This window comes from Saccopteryx leptura, chromosome 1, assembly GCF_036850995.1.
Source record: "Saccopteryx leptura isolate mSacLep1 chromosome 1, mSacLep1_pri_phased_curated, whole genome shotgun sequence".
Taxonomy (NCBI): domain Eukaryota; kingdom Metazoa; phylum Chordata; class Mammalia; order Chiroptera; family Emballonuridae; genus Saccopteryx; species Saccopteryx leptura.
Window position 1 is genome coordinate 242,845,166 of NC_089503.1, and position 17,555 is coordinate 242,862,720.

Genomic DNA, 17,555 nt, shown 5'->3' on the forward strand with positions numbered 1-17,555 from the left:
TGTTTGGGCCTTAGTTTCCTCAACTAAAAAGTCTTTATTCAATCAGAGTAACCCTCAGACCTTTATATGTAAAAGAGACAAAAGGAGTCACTTCTTCAGCACCACTACTCTCAGTCTCAAGCCCTGCGGGTGACCTCAAAGGTCCTTTTTGGTGTCAACATTCAGTAAGCCAAAGAGGTGGTGAGGTTCTCACTTCTAAGTGAGAAGTGAGTGCCATGGGAGGATTAATGGGAAGCACAGGGAGATGGCACAGATACCCACCCATGGTTCCCCCTCACAGCCTGCCTCTCCCTCAGGCTGAAAATTAGCCTGAAGACCAAGCCTGCTCTTGCCCAGGCCCCAAGAAAGCCAGGCCCAGGGAGGAGCACCTGGGACCAAGTCTAGTACTTGTTTCCATCCCAGGAACTGGCTGCAAAGGCCGTCATCTGATGACCCACTGTCCTAGGGACAGCTCAGGCCTGGACCACTGGTTTTCTTCAGCTGCTCTGTTCCCAGGAGATGAGAGGGCAGGCAGGTCAGGAAGGATTCAGAGGTTGGGAAGGGCAGGGCTCTCCTGAGATGAGGCTGAAGTCCCTGGAGGAGAATCCCTGGCCTGGCGCTGGGCAGAAGGCTAGGGTGGGGGCGGGGTTCTGCAGGAGCCTCTGAGATGGGTCCCCTGAGTGGAGAGTTGCACTGCTAGAAAGTTGTGCTGGTGACATCTTTCTGTGCTTGCTGACCAGTTAAAGAGATTATTAGAAACTTCTCTGTTATTTAAAATCCTTTTTTTTCTTTTTAGGGTTAGAGCAATGACAGGACAGGGCTGTATGAACTTTCTCCATGTTCCTTCTTCTCTCCCCTTCCTCTGGACTTCAGGGCTCCGCGCCGTCCTCCCAACACCCTCCGCAAGGGTCGGTCGAAGGGGCAGGGAGAAGACCCCCGAACTCCTGCCCTGGGGAGTCCTATCCTCAGCCCCGCCTGGGTAGGGTGGTCCCGCAGGGTCTCGCCTGGGAACTCGAGCACGCGGGGCTTACCTTTCATGGTCCCTTGTGCCGGGGCCTCGGGAGGGCCTCGCTGCGGGCGGCTCGAGTTGACCGGGGTGAAGCCGGCGGCTCCTCGAGGGATACCCGATCGCCGCCCTACGCGCCGCCCGCAGGAGCCAGGCTGGGCGTCGGAGTTGCACTGGAGCGCGGGACTGCGGAGGCGGCGCGCCGAGAGGAGGGTCCGCGGGGTCGCAGCCTAGGGGCGCCGAGCCCGCCGCCCATCCCGCTGCCCGCCGCCCGCGCGCTCCTCGCTGGAGGCCGGCGAGCTCTGCGGCCGCCGATCCCCGCGCTCCCGCCCTCGCTCCCTCCCTCTTCGTCACTTCTTGGGCCCTGGCCCAGATCAACTTCCTTGGTATTTTCAAAACTGCCGCGGCCAGGCCTCTTTGTGCCGCCGCGGGTCCCTACGCCCGCGCCCCCGCCCGGGCGCAGGACCTCGAACCCGCCTGCCGCCCTCCCTCCCCGCCCTCCCCCGCCGCGGCTGCGCGAGGGGAGCGCGCGGAGCAGCCGCTTCCAGTGCCGCGGTTTGCCTGTGGGAGACCCCTGGGGGCCGAGGCGAGGTGGGGGGAGAGGGGCGGGGCGGCTGGAGTTTCGCCCTGGACACTTTTCTCACCCGTGTAAGGGGTAAAGGCACTGGGAACAAGAAGGATCCCTAGGTTCCAGTCCCAGCCCTCACCGCTCCGGTTTGCCTGGGACCGTCCCTGTGTTAGCGCTGAAAGCCCCGCATTCTTAGAAAACCCCTCAGTTCTGGACAGACCTGACAGTTGGTCATTCTATCTCCGCCACCCCTCGGTGAGTGACTTCATGTCTGCAAACCTTGGTTTTATACATGATAGAACTGGTTCCCCCGGGACCACCAAATTCTGTGATTTTGTTGCTGGAGTGACCTCTGACATCTAGGGGAAACTGACCTCAAGCAGAGTTGTGACTCTTGTCACAGACACTCTTCTGAGATCTTCACATGCCATTCTTCATTGGAGGGACAAACATTTAATTTACTACGCACCTACCTACCATGTACCAAACTCTGCCCCAAACTCTAGGCATGTGAGGAACACTTCACAGCACTGTCTCCATGAGAAGCATCTGGTGGAGAAAGCGAAGTTAAACAAGTAATGGTGCTGAAGTGTGTGAACGCCATGGTTCAGTGGGTGAGAGAAGGGACCACAGAGTGGGGACAACCCTGCCTGGTATCTTCCGATTTCTACAGTCAGAGCTTTTCCCCACACCCCCACACCTCCATGCCCACCCCTCATTTGGCATTTGGAGTAAAGTAGGTGAGGCCAGTGAGGCAGAGAAACTTTCTCCACCCAATCAGAAAGGGTGATGTTCAGCTATCCTTAACCTCCTTTACTTTGGCAAATGAAAAGTTGCGGTTCACAAAGTGCTTTCTTACCATTATCTCAACAGAACCTCAAGACAACCTTGAGAGAAGGAGCAAGGAACCGTGCTACCATTTGAGGAAACTGAGGTTCAGAGATGTGGACAAAAAATGAACACTGTAATAAAACTGACCAAAAGTGATCTCACACATTGACCTGATCATAAGTTCCTAAATGGGCAGGCCATGGTGGGTAGTCATGCCTCAGATATGTAGCTGCCCTAGGAAAAGGCATATCTTTGCTTTATGCAAGCCCTTTTCATTATTTCTGTGCATCTACACCTTCGAAATGCTTCTTTTTCAGACCCCTTAGAAGCATAACCACCCTCAAGAGAGCACATAAGCTTGTAAACTCTTATAATCTAACCTCTGCCTTATTTCTTCCCACCTTCATATAACCCTCCTTCCTTCCTGCCTTCATTCCAAATGTGTTAAGGAAACTGCAAACCGTCATTCACTGGAGCATTTGAGATCTTACTTCCCAGCAATTATTGGTTTGGCTCAGATAAACTCATAAAAATCCTCTACAGGTTTGGATGATTCTTATGTTGCCTACCTTGTAGTCATGATGTACTCCTGGAGCCCTGGATTCTGAATCTGCCATGTGAGCCTCCCAGGATTTGAGGTGTTGCTATGATAGTGCAGATGCATCAGCAAAGAGATGAAAGATGCCAGTGTCTGGTTGTAGATGGGCCCTGGATGAGCAGAGCTGGACCCCAACCTGAAGAGGTTCAGAGGATGAACTCCAGTTCTAAAAGGGCTCTGGGCATGGATCAGAAGAACTGCTTTGTAAACACCAAGGAGATATTCATAGCAAAGGAATCTTTACCTAGGCTGTTACCTGTATATAAACTTAATAACCCTCACAGCAGCCCTATGAGATAAACACTATTGCAGTTCTCATTTTTCAGAGGAGGAAACTGAGGTATGGGGAAGATAAATAATATGCTAGTGAGTGGAGATCTTGGGATTTTGAACCCAGGCAGGCTAAACCCAGCACCTGTGGGCTTAGCCACAGTACACCACACTGCTTCTCATAGAAGGCACTCAAAAGTTTGTTCACAGAAAGAACAAACACAAAGTCTTTGGTTTTCTCCAAGCTTTCTTTAGTGGCCCATCCAAGATGTTTGGTTAAAAAAGGGTCTAACCCTCTTCCATCCCCCTTCCCCTTTGGGATTGGGCAGTATATGTACCTTGTGCTGCTGCTATGATAATGCAGATGAATCAGCAAAGAATGAAGAATCAATGTCTGGTTGTAGATGGGCCCTGGATAAGCAGAGCTGGACCCAGCCCTGCAGAGGTTCAGAGAATGAACTCCAGTTCCAAAAGGTCTCTGGGGAGAGGGGACCCAGAACTGTGGATTGGCTGCAAAGAGCTGGAGCCAAGTTGGCAGACACCAGGAGCCAAAGCACCAGAATAGTTCAGAGAGGGAAGAAGCCAGAGGAGGAGCATAAAGGATCATCACAGATCAAGAGCACACATCCCAGATCAAGAAGGGAGGAGACAGGACTTTCTAGAGATTACACCAGCCTTTGCGTAAAAGTTTTCAGCTGCAATTTCTACCAATAACCAGAGAGATGGACCCAAGATAAACTGGACCCACTCTCCCCGAAGGACCAAATTATGGGACTATTTGGATGTAGCTCAGCTGGGCCTACAATGCAGAGAAACAGACAGCACCAGACAGGGTGGAGTTGGGTAGGATGGGGCAGGGGGAACAGCTTAATACAGTTCTTAACTTGAGCTGGAGTGGGGGTGGGTGGGGGCTGTTGATTGAGGTACATATGCCAGACTTACATTGAAAGTCAAAAGAAATAGCTAAAGAGCAGAGGTCAGTTAGGAAGAAAAAACAAAATCACTATTGGTGGAACCTTCTATGTACTAATGAAGGGAGAAACTCCCACCTGAGTTTTTGAGACATGCTGTAATTTGCTCAGAATAAAACCTCCCAGGGAGCACCCCAGACTTTATCTTTTCAGGCAAACAAACAAACAACCATCTTCCTCCTGACCTGTGGTGGCGCAGTGGAAAGGTGTCGACCTGGAGCACTGTGGTTGCTGGCTTGAGGACCCAGGCTTGCCGGGTCAAGGCACATACAAGGAGCAATTCTGAGTTGATGCTTCCTGATCCTCCCCCTCTTTCTCTCTTCTCTCTAAAAATCAATCAATAAAAATCTCCTTTTCTCCTAAAGCTCAATGCTCCCACCTCTGCCTTTCACACTTCTCCCCACCGCCATGCTCCTCTCCAGTATTGGGAGAGTACTTCCATTTTCCTTCTTAGAATGTAGCTCCAGCCCTCAGTGCTCAGTGAAATCACTCCCTTCATTCTAGTTGCCAATTATGATAGCCTTTTCAAAATTTGTATTGTCTTCAACCATTTTATAAATTTCACAGTGTATCAGTCAGGTTTCTACAGAGAAACAGAAGCAATAACCAGTGGGCTCCATATTCAGGGAAGTGCTGGTACTGCAGCTAAAGCACAAAGCCAGTCTACCTGCACAATTCTTTCTTTCTCTGGGGAGGTCAGCCTTTTTTTTCTGTTAAGGTTTTTGACTGATTGGACAAGGCCCACCATAGGACAGAGGCTAATCTGCTTGACTCAGAATCTATTGATTCAAATGTTAATCTCATCTAAAACATACCTTTACATCTAAAACATCTAGAATAATGGTTGACCAAATACCTGGGTACCATGGACTAGCCAAGTTGACACACAAAATTAACCATCACAAACACCGTTGGCAGCTCCTTCTTGAGCCTCTTCTCTGGTTTATGAGATATTATGTGCTTCTGTTTCTCTAAAACTTCTTTGGCTTCTTTTTCTCAAACAGCTTCTCCTATTTGGTATATTTTATAAATATAGGTATCTCCTACCTTTATATTAATTCATGAAAGTAACACACGCTAATGTGGCAACAACTCCTACACATCCCAGTATCTTAACACAACAAAAGTTTATTTCCCATTCACATGACAGTCAAATGTGGGTTGGGCAGTTCTCTTCCAAATGGTGACTTGGGGAACCAGGGCTCTTCCATCTTCTATCACCACCATCTTCCACATATGTCTTAAAGTTGTTGCAAAATGAAAGAGAGAATGGATCAAGGTCCATGTCCAAGGCTACAGGGTTCTCCCTGTGATTCTGTTTTCCATCAGGTTTGGAAGGAATTCCAGTCTCAAATGGAGGAGCCTAGGTCAGATTTGACAATCAACACGCTCATTCAGAAAAGAAAAAAATGAATGACAAAGAAGCTTTCTGTCTGTGGAAATTTTGAGATCCCCTCAGACAACGTAAAGGGCCCTGAAGTATAAAGATTTTCAGGTTTCTCACATCCTGCTACCCACATGCTAAGCTCATGTCATATATTTATGTTTTCATTACAGTAGCATCCCATTTCAAGAAAATAATTTCTACCATAGTTAGAGTAAGTAGCACTAACTCTAATAAATAAGTGCAAGATTCTCAAGACAATATAATAATAGTTTATTTCTCATTCAAATCACAATCCACTGCAGACTGGGTGTTTTCTTACAAATGTTGACTCAGGGATCCAGGTTCTTCCCCCCTATGATGCCGCCATCTTCAGTAAGTAGCCTCTAGGTTTGTTGTAGAAAAGGAAGAGAGACTGGAGGATTGCAGGTTGAAGATTATCCTGGGACAGGCCTCGAAGCAGCATATGATGACAATCAGCCACACTGTCTGGGCCAGAAGAGTGCCACACGGCCCCAACCAAAGGCAAGGGGGCTGGGAAATATCCTTTAGCTGTGTAACCATGAGGAAAGGGGGAAACAGGGACACTGGTGAGCCCTACCATTCATTAACAACCCCCTCTCCAACCCAGACCTTTGCAAGGGTTTTTTGTCTCTCTCCCTCAATAAGCTCTCTGATGCCATGGATTCAAACCCAATGCAGTGTTACAGCCTTGTGAATGTCAGTGCTTCCCCTTTTTGCAAGTGAAAGAGCAAAATATTTTGGAAGGCAGCTATGCTCACCACTCTATCATCAACACTGCACAGGAGTAAAATAGTTTTGAAAGGACTCAGATTGCCAATCTAGGGTATTTCAAAGCACTTTCCAGCAAAGTTGGCTATAAAGAAAAATCTAAATCCCATTTTCCTATTGGCGTCCATTTAAAATATATAAATAACAGAATTCCCTGGGAAAGAATCCATCAACATTCTCAATTGAAGAAGTTTGTCCAGAGAAGTGCTAAGTTGGCAGAGTTTTTTTTGCTCATTCTCTGAATTATGTAACATTTTCACAATTCTTAAGTTTCCTATCTTTTATTGCTTCCTCCCAGAAATTCATCTGAAGCTTCTCCTAGGCCTATAGATTCTCACCTCACTTTAGCTGTACTAATATTGGAATTTTTAGTCAGTAGTTTGCCCTGCTCTGTGGGGAATACGTTCCAAGACCCCCAAGTGGATGCCTAAAAACATGGATAGTTCTGAACTTTATATATGCTACGTTTGTAAAGTTTAGTTGATAAATTAGGCACAGTGAGAGATAAACAACAGTAACTAATAAAATATGACAATTATAACAATATACTGTAATAAGTTATGTGAATGTGGACTCTGTCTCTCTCACTTGCTCTAATTATCTTATTGTACTATATGTATAGTGTGAATATGCTACTCAGAACAAAGTGCAATAAAAAACTTATGAATTGTTTATTTCTAAAATTTTTCATTTAATATTTTTGGATCCTGGTTGACCACAGGTAACTAAAACCATAAAAGCAAAATTGTGGTTAAGGGGGTGACTAGCATACCAATGGCCAAGAGGTGCATTGCATACCACTCTTTACCATGGGTGATGTTATATAATATGATGTCTAGCCTGAGGAATCATTAAAGGGGGGGGGGCTTCATATTGTCAAATAACAAAATTAGCTTATTTTATGTACTCCGTAAGGGTGAAGTTCTGAGAAAAGCAGTACAATTCTTCTTGATTAATATAACGACGTCTTGGCAAAGACAAACTACTTAGATCAGTGGTTCTCAAAGTGTGTGCCCTAGAAGATTTCCAGGTGCACCCTATGGTATTCTAGAGAAATATGTGCCTGTTGGGGACCAAAAAACCAACAGGAGTTTTGGAGTTTAGATTTTTGGGGGACAGAGGTGTGGGGAATTGGCTGTAAGCTGACAGTCTGCCCAACCCCCCACCTCGCTTGCCTGATTAGGTTGCAAAGGCTGCTAAGCTGTGGTGCTGGATTGTTTACACCAGGGGTCCCCAAACTTTTTACACAGGGAGCCAGTTCACTGTCCCTCAGACTGTTGGAGGGCCGTACTATAAAAAAAAACTATGAACAAATCCCTATGCACACTGCACATATCTTATTTTAAAGTAAAAAAACAAAACGGGAACAAATACAATATTTAAAATAAAGAACAAGTAAATTTAAATCAACAAACTGACCAGTATTTCAATGGGAACTATGCTCCTCTCACTGGCCACCAATGAAAGAGGTGCCCCTTCCAGAAGTGCAGTGGGAGCCGGATAAATGGCCTCAGGGGACCACATGTGGCCCGCGGGCCGTAGTTTGGGGACCCCTGGTTTACACTAACTCCCATGTTCCTCAGAAAGACTGGAGGTAAGTTTCTTTATCCTTTGTTTGGTGTAAAGTTAAGATTTGCTAATGGCCTCACTTTGCCCTATAAATAAAGCAAGATGCGGTTTTGGGGTGCACTTTTTCTTGCCAGCAGCAATTATAGGGTGCTCTTGACTCTGTATTTTCTTAACTCCACGTATTTTCTTAATTCTTCACCATTCCTACTTGGGACCTGGAATTACTAGCTGTGCTGCTTTGCAGCATGTCCCTAGATATAAAAATAAATATAGTCACTTTATTATACAATTTCATCATGGAAATATTGCTCTTTTTGTTAACACATCATTATTATATTTATTATTAACATATCATTATATTATTTTAAAATAAACACACCCAAATAACATGGATAGATTTCTCAAAAAGAAGCGTGATATTGAAGAATCTGATTCTGGAAGTGAGCAAAAGTTAAGTGTAAATAAATAGGACTTGAAGGCTGATGGGAAAAATTTAATTTATAGCATTTTCCATCACTTAACACTGAACAATACGATTGGATTAGAAACCCATTCATGGAAGCTTCAAGTGATTTTGGTTTAACAGTAACAGAAGAAGAACTGGCAGCTATATCCACTGATTGTGGATTGATGATTAAACATAAGGAATTGTCTCTTGAAGTCTTTTGGATTTCTATAAAAGAAGAATATATGGCAATATCTAAAAAAGCTTTGAACATTTTACTAGAATTTTCAACATCCTATTTATGTGAATTAGGATTTTCTACCCTCAACACTATTAAGAGTAAAAAGAAAGAAATTCTTCAATGTATTGACAAGGAAATAAGAGTTTGCCTTTCAAATATATGCCCAAACATTGAAGAAATCACTAGGACACATCAAGCTCACGTTTCTCATAAACACAAGAATGAAAAAACTTAACATATCCGCACCAGGATGTGCCAAATTTACTAAATCTTATTAAGAATGTATCTATCTATATATAAAAAGATAACTTTTGGGGGCGGCAAGATGGCAATGGAGTAGGCAGACATATCAACTTCCATTTCCCAGAACCAAAGTGGATTACAACTTAATTTTAAGAACCATCATCTGGAAAAACCAACTTTGGACTAAGCTAAGAGGACTCTTTGGAACACTGAAGAAGCCACACTGAGACTGGTAGGAAAAGCAGAAACGCAGAGGGGGCTGCCCAGATCCCCGGAGCAAATGGCAGCCTGGAGGGATTCACGTGGCAGGAAGTGAGTTTAGCAGAGAGGGGAGGGTCCTGAGTCCCAGCAACAAAGCCCTAGCCTACAGCCCCAGAGCCTAAAAGAAGCATATGGACAATATTTAGCTGCAAAACAAATCAGGATACTGTTTGTGAGAAAGAGACAGATTTCTCAGACCCAGGATTCTTCTTAAAGGGACTGCACAGAAAACCTCTTTCACAACCACCCACCGGGGGCTCCAGGGGACGGGAGAGAGGAGAGGACCGGAGTAGCAGGAAGAGAGTGTGACCTAGGAGGCACAGGGAGAAACACTTTGAGGGACAGCCACCCTAAGCCCTGGGCTGAGTTACCCCCCAAATCTGAAGTGAATATTTCCCCTGGAACCAGCAATACCAGCAAAGGGAAGCTGGACACGAGCCAAACAAGCTCTCCCATGGCATTCAGAGCAGAGTCACTTAGAAGGAGGGAGCCTTCAGGACTACAGTATGGAGTGTTAGGATCTGACCTGCAGCACCCCCACCCACACTGCCGAGGGCGGGCAGGGGCGGGACATAGAAACGAGGTCCCATTGGCGGGGGTGGAAGCCGGCCCGCCACAACTGAGGCCCGGTGTGAGCTCAGTCTCACCCGGTGGGGGTGGAAGGGACACATGAAAGTGGTCCGACCTGGCTGCGGGCCGGATGAGCAAGAGCGGTCCCACCTGCAATCCTGCCCTCAGGGAAAAGGCAAAAGCTGGGAAACTGCGGAGACCCACAGCAAAGTGCGGGCACACAGCCCGTTCGGCCTGCAGAGCCAGGGCTTGTGGCCCAGCACCTGAGTGCAGCTCTGCCCGCAGGGTGGGGGGAAGCCAGGGAACAGGCAGAGACCAGCAGCTGAGCATAGGTGCTGTGCACAGCCCCACCCGTGGGGGTGGGGTGGAGGCTTGTAGACCTGGGCATGTGAACATAGCCCCTCCTGTGGAGGAGAGGCAGAAACTGCAGCAATTGCCGCAGCGCAGCAACTGCCACAGTGGGCTGGCCCTGGAAACACCCATACCCAAACACCAGAGGGAGGGGCAGAGGGGGTGGTAGGCCTGCAGACAGACCACATGTAGGGAACACAGAGGCCACACCCACTGGACTCCAGTGGCCACATCCTTCTTACACACAGAAAAAATGGGAAGGCAGAGAAATGCAACCCAAATGAATTAAGAGAAATTCCCAGAAAAGGACTTGAATGAATCAGATATAACCAAATTACCGGATGCAGAGTTTAAAATAATGATTATTAGGATGCTCAAAGATCTTAAAATAACAATAGATGGACATAACAAACACCTAAATAAAGAGATATCAAGTATAAAAAAAGACATTGAAATAATAAAAAAGAATTAGTCAGAAAGGACAAATACAATATCAGAAATGAAGACCACAATGGAAGGAATTAAAAGCAGGATGGATGAAGCTGAGGATCAAATCAGCGAGTTAGAGGACTTCCCAACAGAATCACTTGAGGCCAGATGGGAATGGCAAGAAATATTCAAAGTAATGCAGGACAAGAGCCTACAACCAAGACTACTTTATCCAGCAAGGCTATCATTTAAAATTGAAGAGAGAAATAAAAAGCTTCCCAGACCAAAAAAAAAAAAAAAAAAACTCAAGGAATTCATTACAACCAAATTAATGCTGCAAGAAATGTTAAGGGGCCTATTGTAAACAGATCAAATGGGGAAAAATACGGTAAAAGAGGATTATAGCTTTAAAGAATAAAATGGCAATAAACAACTACATATCAATAATAACCTTAAATGTAAATGGATTAAATGATCCAGTCAAAAGACATAGGGTAGCTCTGTGGATAAGAAAACAGGACCCATACATATGCTGTCTACAAGAGACACGCCTCAAAACAAAAGATGCATATAGACTGAAGGTAAAAAGGTGGAAAAAATATTTCATGCAAATAGAAATGAAAAAAAAGCTGGAGTAGCAATTCTTATATCAGACAAAATGAACTTTAAAACAAAGGCTATGGTAACAGATAAAGAAGGTCACTACATAATAATAAAGGGAGCAATCCAACAGAAAGATATAACCATTATAAATATCTATGCACCTAATATAGAAGTACCTAAATATATAAAGCAGACTTTGATGGATATAAAGGGTGAGATCAACAGCAATCCCCTACTATAATAGTAGGGGATTTCAATACCCCACTAACATCATTAGATAGATCCTCAAGATAGAAAGTTAACCAAAAAAAAGCAGACTTAAAGAACACACTAGATCAACTTGATTTAATAGATATCTTCAGAACCTTTCACCCTAAAGCAGCAGACTATACTATACATTCTTTTCAAGTGCTAATGGTACATTCTCTAGGACAGACCACATGTTAGGGCACAAAAGTGGTCTCAACAAATTTAAGAAGATTGAAATCATATCAAGCATTTTCTCTGATCATGATAGCATGAAACTAGAAGTCAACCACAACAGAAAAATTGAAAAATACTCAAACACTTGGATACTAAATATCATGTTATTAAAATACCCAAATAGCGCTTAACCCAACAAATTGAGATTCTAACGAAGAAATAAAAAAAAATCCTAGAGGAAGCAACGAATGATAATGAGCATACATCAACTCAAAATTTATGAGACACACAGCAAAAGCCAAGTACTGAGAGGCAAAGTTCATTAGCATTACAGGCATATCTTAGAAGCTAAGAAAAGCTCAAATAACTATTAAACCCTTGCAATCTAAAAGACCAACTAGGCAAAAAGACCCAGCAAGTATAAGCCAGCGGTAGTATGAGGGGAAGGAAATAATAAAGATCAGAGAAAAAGTAAATGATATAGAGGCTAAAAAAACAATACAGAGGATCAATGAAACCAGGAGCTGGTTCTTTGAAAAGGTAATCAAGATCGATGAACCTTTAACCAAACTCATCAAGAAAAAAGAGAGAGGATTCAAATAAATAAAATTAGAAATGAGAGTAGAGATATAACAACTGACACAACAGAAATACAGAGGATTGTAAGAAAATACTATGAAAAACTGTATGCCAACAAATTAGACAACTTAGATGAAATGGACAAATTCCTTGAAACATATGATCTTTTAAAAATCAATCTGGAAGAATCAGAAAACCTAAACAGACCAATTACAACAAATGAGGTTGAAACAGTTATCAAAAAACTCCCAACAAACAAAAGCCCTGGGCCTGATAGCTTCACAGGCGAATTCTACCAAATATTCAAAGAAGAACTAACTCCTATTATTCTCAAGCTATTTCAAAAAATTCAAGAGGAAGGAAGACTTCCAAGCTCCTTATATGAGGCGAGCATAATTCTGATTCCAAAACCAGGCAAAGACAACACAAAAAAAGAAAATTATAGGTCTATATCCCTGATGAATTCAGATGCTAAAATATGCAACAAAATATTAGCAAACTGGATCTAGCAATATATGAAAAAAAATCATACACCATGATCAAGTGGGACTTATTCTGGGGAGGAAAGGCTGGTACAATATTCGCAAATCAATCAATGTGATTCATTACATAAACAAAAGGAAGGAGAAAAACCACATGATAATTTCAATAGATGCAGAAAAAGCATTTGATAAAATCTAGCACCCATTCATGAACAAAACTCTCAGCAAAGTGGGAATTCAGGGAATATACCTCAACATGATAAAGGCCATCTATGACAAACCCACAGCCAACATCATACTCAATGGGCAAAAATTAAAAACAATCCCCTTAAGATCAGGAGCAAGGCAGGGGTGCCCCCTTTCACCACTCTTATTCAACATAGTTCTGGAAGTCCTAGCCACAGTAATCAGACAAGAAGAAGAAATAAAAGGCATCCAAATTGGAAAAGAAGAAGTAAAACTATCAATTATTTGCAAATGATATGATATTGTATATAGAAAACCCTAAAGTCTCAGTCAAAAAACTACTGGACCTGATAAATTCAGCAAGGTGGCAGGATATAAAATTAATACACAGAAATCAGAGGCATTTTATACACCAACAATGAACTATCAGAAAGAGAAATTAAGGAAACAATCCTCTTTACTATTGCAACCAAAAAAATAAAGTACCTAGGAGTAAATTTAACCAAGGAGATTAAAGACTTGTACTCGGAAAATTATAAAACATTGATGAAATCAAGGAAGATACAAACAAGTGGAATCATATACCGTGTTCAAGGATAGGAAGAATAAACATCATTAAAATGTCTATATTGCCTGACCTGTGGTGGCGCAGTGGATAAAGCGTCGACCTGGAAATGCTGAGGTCACCGGTTCGAAACCCTGGGCTTGCCTGGTCAAGGCACATATGGGAGTTGATGCTTCCAGCTCCTCCCCACCTTCTCTCTCTCTCTCTCTCCTCTCTCTCTCCTTCTCTGTCTCTCTCCTCTCTAAAATGAATTTTTTAAAAAAGTAAAAAAATGTTATATTACCCAAAGCAATTTATAAATTCAATGCAATACCAATTAAAATACCAATGACATACATCAAAGATATAGAACACATATTCCAAAAATTTATATAGAACCAAGAAAGAACATGAATAGCCTTAGCAATCTTGAAAAGGAAGAATAAAGTGGGAGGTATCACACTTCCTGATATCAAGTTATATTATAAGGTCATTGTACTCAGAACAGCTTGGTACTGGCATACAAACAGACATATAGATCAATGGAACAGAACAGAGAACCCAGAAATAAACCCACACCTTTATGGACAATTGATATTTGACAAAGGAGGTAAGAGCATACAATGGAGTAAAGACAGTCTCTTTAACAAATGGTGTTGGGAAAATTGGACAGCTACCTGCAAAAAAATGAAACTAGACCGCCAACTTACACCATTCACAAAGATAAACTCAAAATGGATAAAAGACTTAAATGGAAGCCATGAAACCATAAGCATCTTAGAATAAAACATAGGCAGTAAACTCTCTGACATCTCTCGCAGCGATATATTTGCTGACTTATCTCCATGGGCAAGTGAAATAAAAGGCAGAATAAACAAATGGGACTATATCAAACTAAAAAGCTTTTGCACAGCAGAAGACAATATGAACAGAATAAAAAGACAAACCACACAATGGGAGAACATATTCGACAATATATCTGATAAGAAATTAATAACCAAAATTTATAAAGAACTTGTAAAACTCAACACCAGAAAGATAAACAATCCAATCAAAAAATAGGCAAAAGAAATGAATAGACACTTCTCCAAAGAGAACATACAGATGGCCAATAGGCATATAAAAAAATGCTGAACATCACTATTCATTAGAGAAATGCAAATTAAAACCACAATGAGATATCACCTCACACCAGTCAGAATGGCGCTCATCAACAAAACAACACAGAATAAGTGCTGGCGAGGATGTGGAGAAAAGGGAACACTCCCGCACTGCTGGTGGGAATGCAGACTGGTGCAGCCACTGTGGAAAACAGTATGGAGATTCCTCAAAAAATTAAAAATCGAACTGCCTTTTGACCCAGCCATCCCACTTTTTGAAATATATCCCAAGAATGCCATAGCACTGTTTCAAAAGGAGAAATTCACCCCCATGTTTATGGCAGCATTGTTCCCAATAGCGAAGATTTGGAAACAGCCCAAGTGTCCATCAGTGGACGAGTGGATTAAAAAGCAATGGTATAAAAAGTTAAAAAAAAAAAAAAAAAGCAATGGTACATATATACAATGGAATACTATGGGGTTATGGAAAAGAAGGAAATCTTACCTTTTGCGACAACATGGATGGACCTGGAAACCATTATGTTAAGTGAAATAAGCCAGGCAGAAAGAGAAAAATATCATATGACCTCATTCATTTGAGGAATCCAATGAACAATGTGAACTGAAGAACGGAATTGAGACAGAGGAGAGATCAAAGGGACCAGAGGAAAAGAGGACAGAGGGAAAGGGGATGATAGGATGGGATAAAGCTGAAGGGAAGGGGGGAGGGTGCTATGGGGATGGGGGCAAGGGAGTTGTTGAGGAGAATACCTGGGAGAGGGGAATGCATTCAGGGCAACTCTAGAATCTATGTAAACACAATAAATTTTAAAAAATAAAAATAAAATAAAATAAATAAAAAGATAACTTTTTTGTCTTTTTTATTTTTTAACCCCTCTTATTTACAAATTCTAAAAAGCATAACTCAAAAAATGTAACATAAAAATGTTTTTTAATGTCAGAATAAATTTAATTTTGTCATATTTATTTTGTTTAATTACCATAAAAGCACTCTTGGACTTTATATTTTTTCTTTGATATTTGACTTAATTATTATAACATATTTCTCAGGAATTTGTAAATAGTGCACCTACAATTAATTGTAAGATTTTAAATGCACCCCGACTTCAAAAAATCTGAGGACCACTTAGATTGTTCCTCTGAATGAGTTACATATTCAGGAAGAAAGTGGTTGATTTTATTTGGGGCTGGATGTAGATGAAAAAAGAAGGAGCCTTGATGATTGCAGGAAGGCGAGACTCTTTTAGCCAAATCATCCCCTGGACAATGAGAAGTTCTCCCTGCAGGAATCCCACAACTTAGAGGACTGCAAATAGGACTGGAAAATCCCTGTGTCCAGGTGGCCAGCAAGTATATGTATTAAAGTAAAAAGACCAGAGCTGAAGGGGCATGAGTGCTTTTGAGGAAGATATTCTCCAAACAAATTTGGTACATAGAAATTTTTTTAGCAGGCCTTCAAGAGGTTGGGATTTTAAATTGATAAGAAGGGCCCTAATGGACATTTCTATCTATATTCTGAACAGATACCCAGAAGCCATACTTGTTTCTTTTCAAGATTTTGTTTCTCATTCAAAACTGGAAGTACAAAATTCGGAACAATCCGGACAGATGTATACCATGCATTTATAAGATCAAATTCCAAAGAAATAAATTTAAACCCTATATTTGGATTCACCATCAGTTACAAAGAATGAAGCTTAGTAATTCAGAGAGAAAGATCCAGTTGATATTGGGCTATGCATAACTTTCATTCATTTATTAAACAAATATGTAGCCAAGAGCTGTGCTTGTGCTGGGGATATGTTCCCTAGCCTCATGGACATTATAGTTTTTACACAAATCAAATATAAGGTGTGCTCTTAGATTATAGTAATTGAAAAATTAATTCAGGTAATTTATCAAGTAATTATTAAGCACCTATTAGACTATATCTTAGAGCAGGGGTCGGGAACCTTTTTGGCTGAGAGAGCCATGAACACCACATATTTTAAAATGTAATTCCGTGAGAGCCATACAACAACCCATGCACGTTACATATTATCCAATAAAAATTTGGTGTTGTCCCGAAGGGCAGCTGTGATTGGCTCCAGCCAACCGCAACCATGAACATGAGCGGTAGGAAATGAATGGATTGTAATACATGAAAATGTTTTATATTATTAACATTATTATTTTTTTTATTAAAGATTTGTCTGCGAGCCAGATGTAGACATCAAAAGAGCCACATCTGGCTCGCGAGCTATAGGTTCCCGACCCCTGTCTTAGAGAATAGGAGTACAAAGCTGAATAAAAGGAGACATGTTTGAACTATAATCTGAAAACTCTCAGAATAATATGTTTGGTCAGGATTTCTCTCATTTTTCCACTGTCATAATGACAGAAGTAGCAAAAAAAACCCTGAAGTCTTTCCATTTATTTATTTATTTAAATTGTGAAAAAAATGTTTAAAAAGTTTAGTTGCTTGTTACTGTTTGAACTGTGAAATACAATTCCACAATGATGACACTGACACAAAATGGTAGTGAGGAATCCATGCTAGCCTACCAAAAACTAACTTAACATTAGTAAAATGATCATATACACATACATGAACCTGTATTATTACTTGAATTGCCTTCTCACTCTCCATGATTTAACTTCCAGTGTCAACCATTTGATGTTGAAGTCCAAAGTACCCTTATGGGTTAAATGTGCACAGCCTAACACAGAGAAATATATAGACAGTCTAGCAAGGTTTTGTTTTTTTTATTTGATGGTAACCACCAACACTGCAGTTTAGAACCTAAACCTGCAGTTAATGGTGACCCTTGTAACTAGGTAGAGTCACTAAAAACAGCTATGAAATCTGTAAAGAAAACTAGCAGGACCTGGAACAAAGAGGCAGCCTGCACCTGGCTACTGCAAGATAGCGTGCAAGCCTCTATTTCAGCAAGGGCAGGCAAGCCAGAATTACTGACTCCTTTCCTTATTGACTTGAACCAGCAGAGTTTCTTCTGATGATCTTGTACACAGTTGCATTCCACTGCATCTAGTTAAATACCAAAAGAAAGATCAGCCCTCATAATAAAATTACATTTTCCACAAATATTATACATAATATATTCAATTA

At 42.0% G+C, this 17,555-nt stretch overlaps 1 protein-coding gene across 1 annotated transcript in view; it reads right to left on the reverse strand.

Moving 5' to 3' along the window:
• SCARA3 (scavenger receptor class A member 3) overlaps nucleotides 1–1,459 on the reverse strand; it is a 38,593-nt gene extending 37,134 nt beyond the window's left edge. Inside the window, exon 1 of the mRNA XM_066388583.1 lies at nucleotides 1,011–1,459. Within this exon, the coding sequence (XP_066244680.1) occupies nucleotides 1,011–1,017 (7 nt within the window). The 5' untranslated portion in view covers nucleotides 1,018–1,459. The remainder of the gene's footprint in view (nucleotides 1–1,010) is intronic.
• Nucleotides 1,460–17,555: the final 16,096 nt, after the last annotated feature.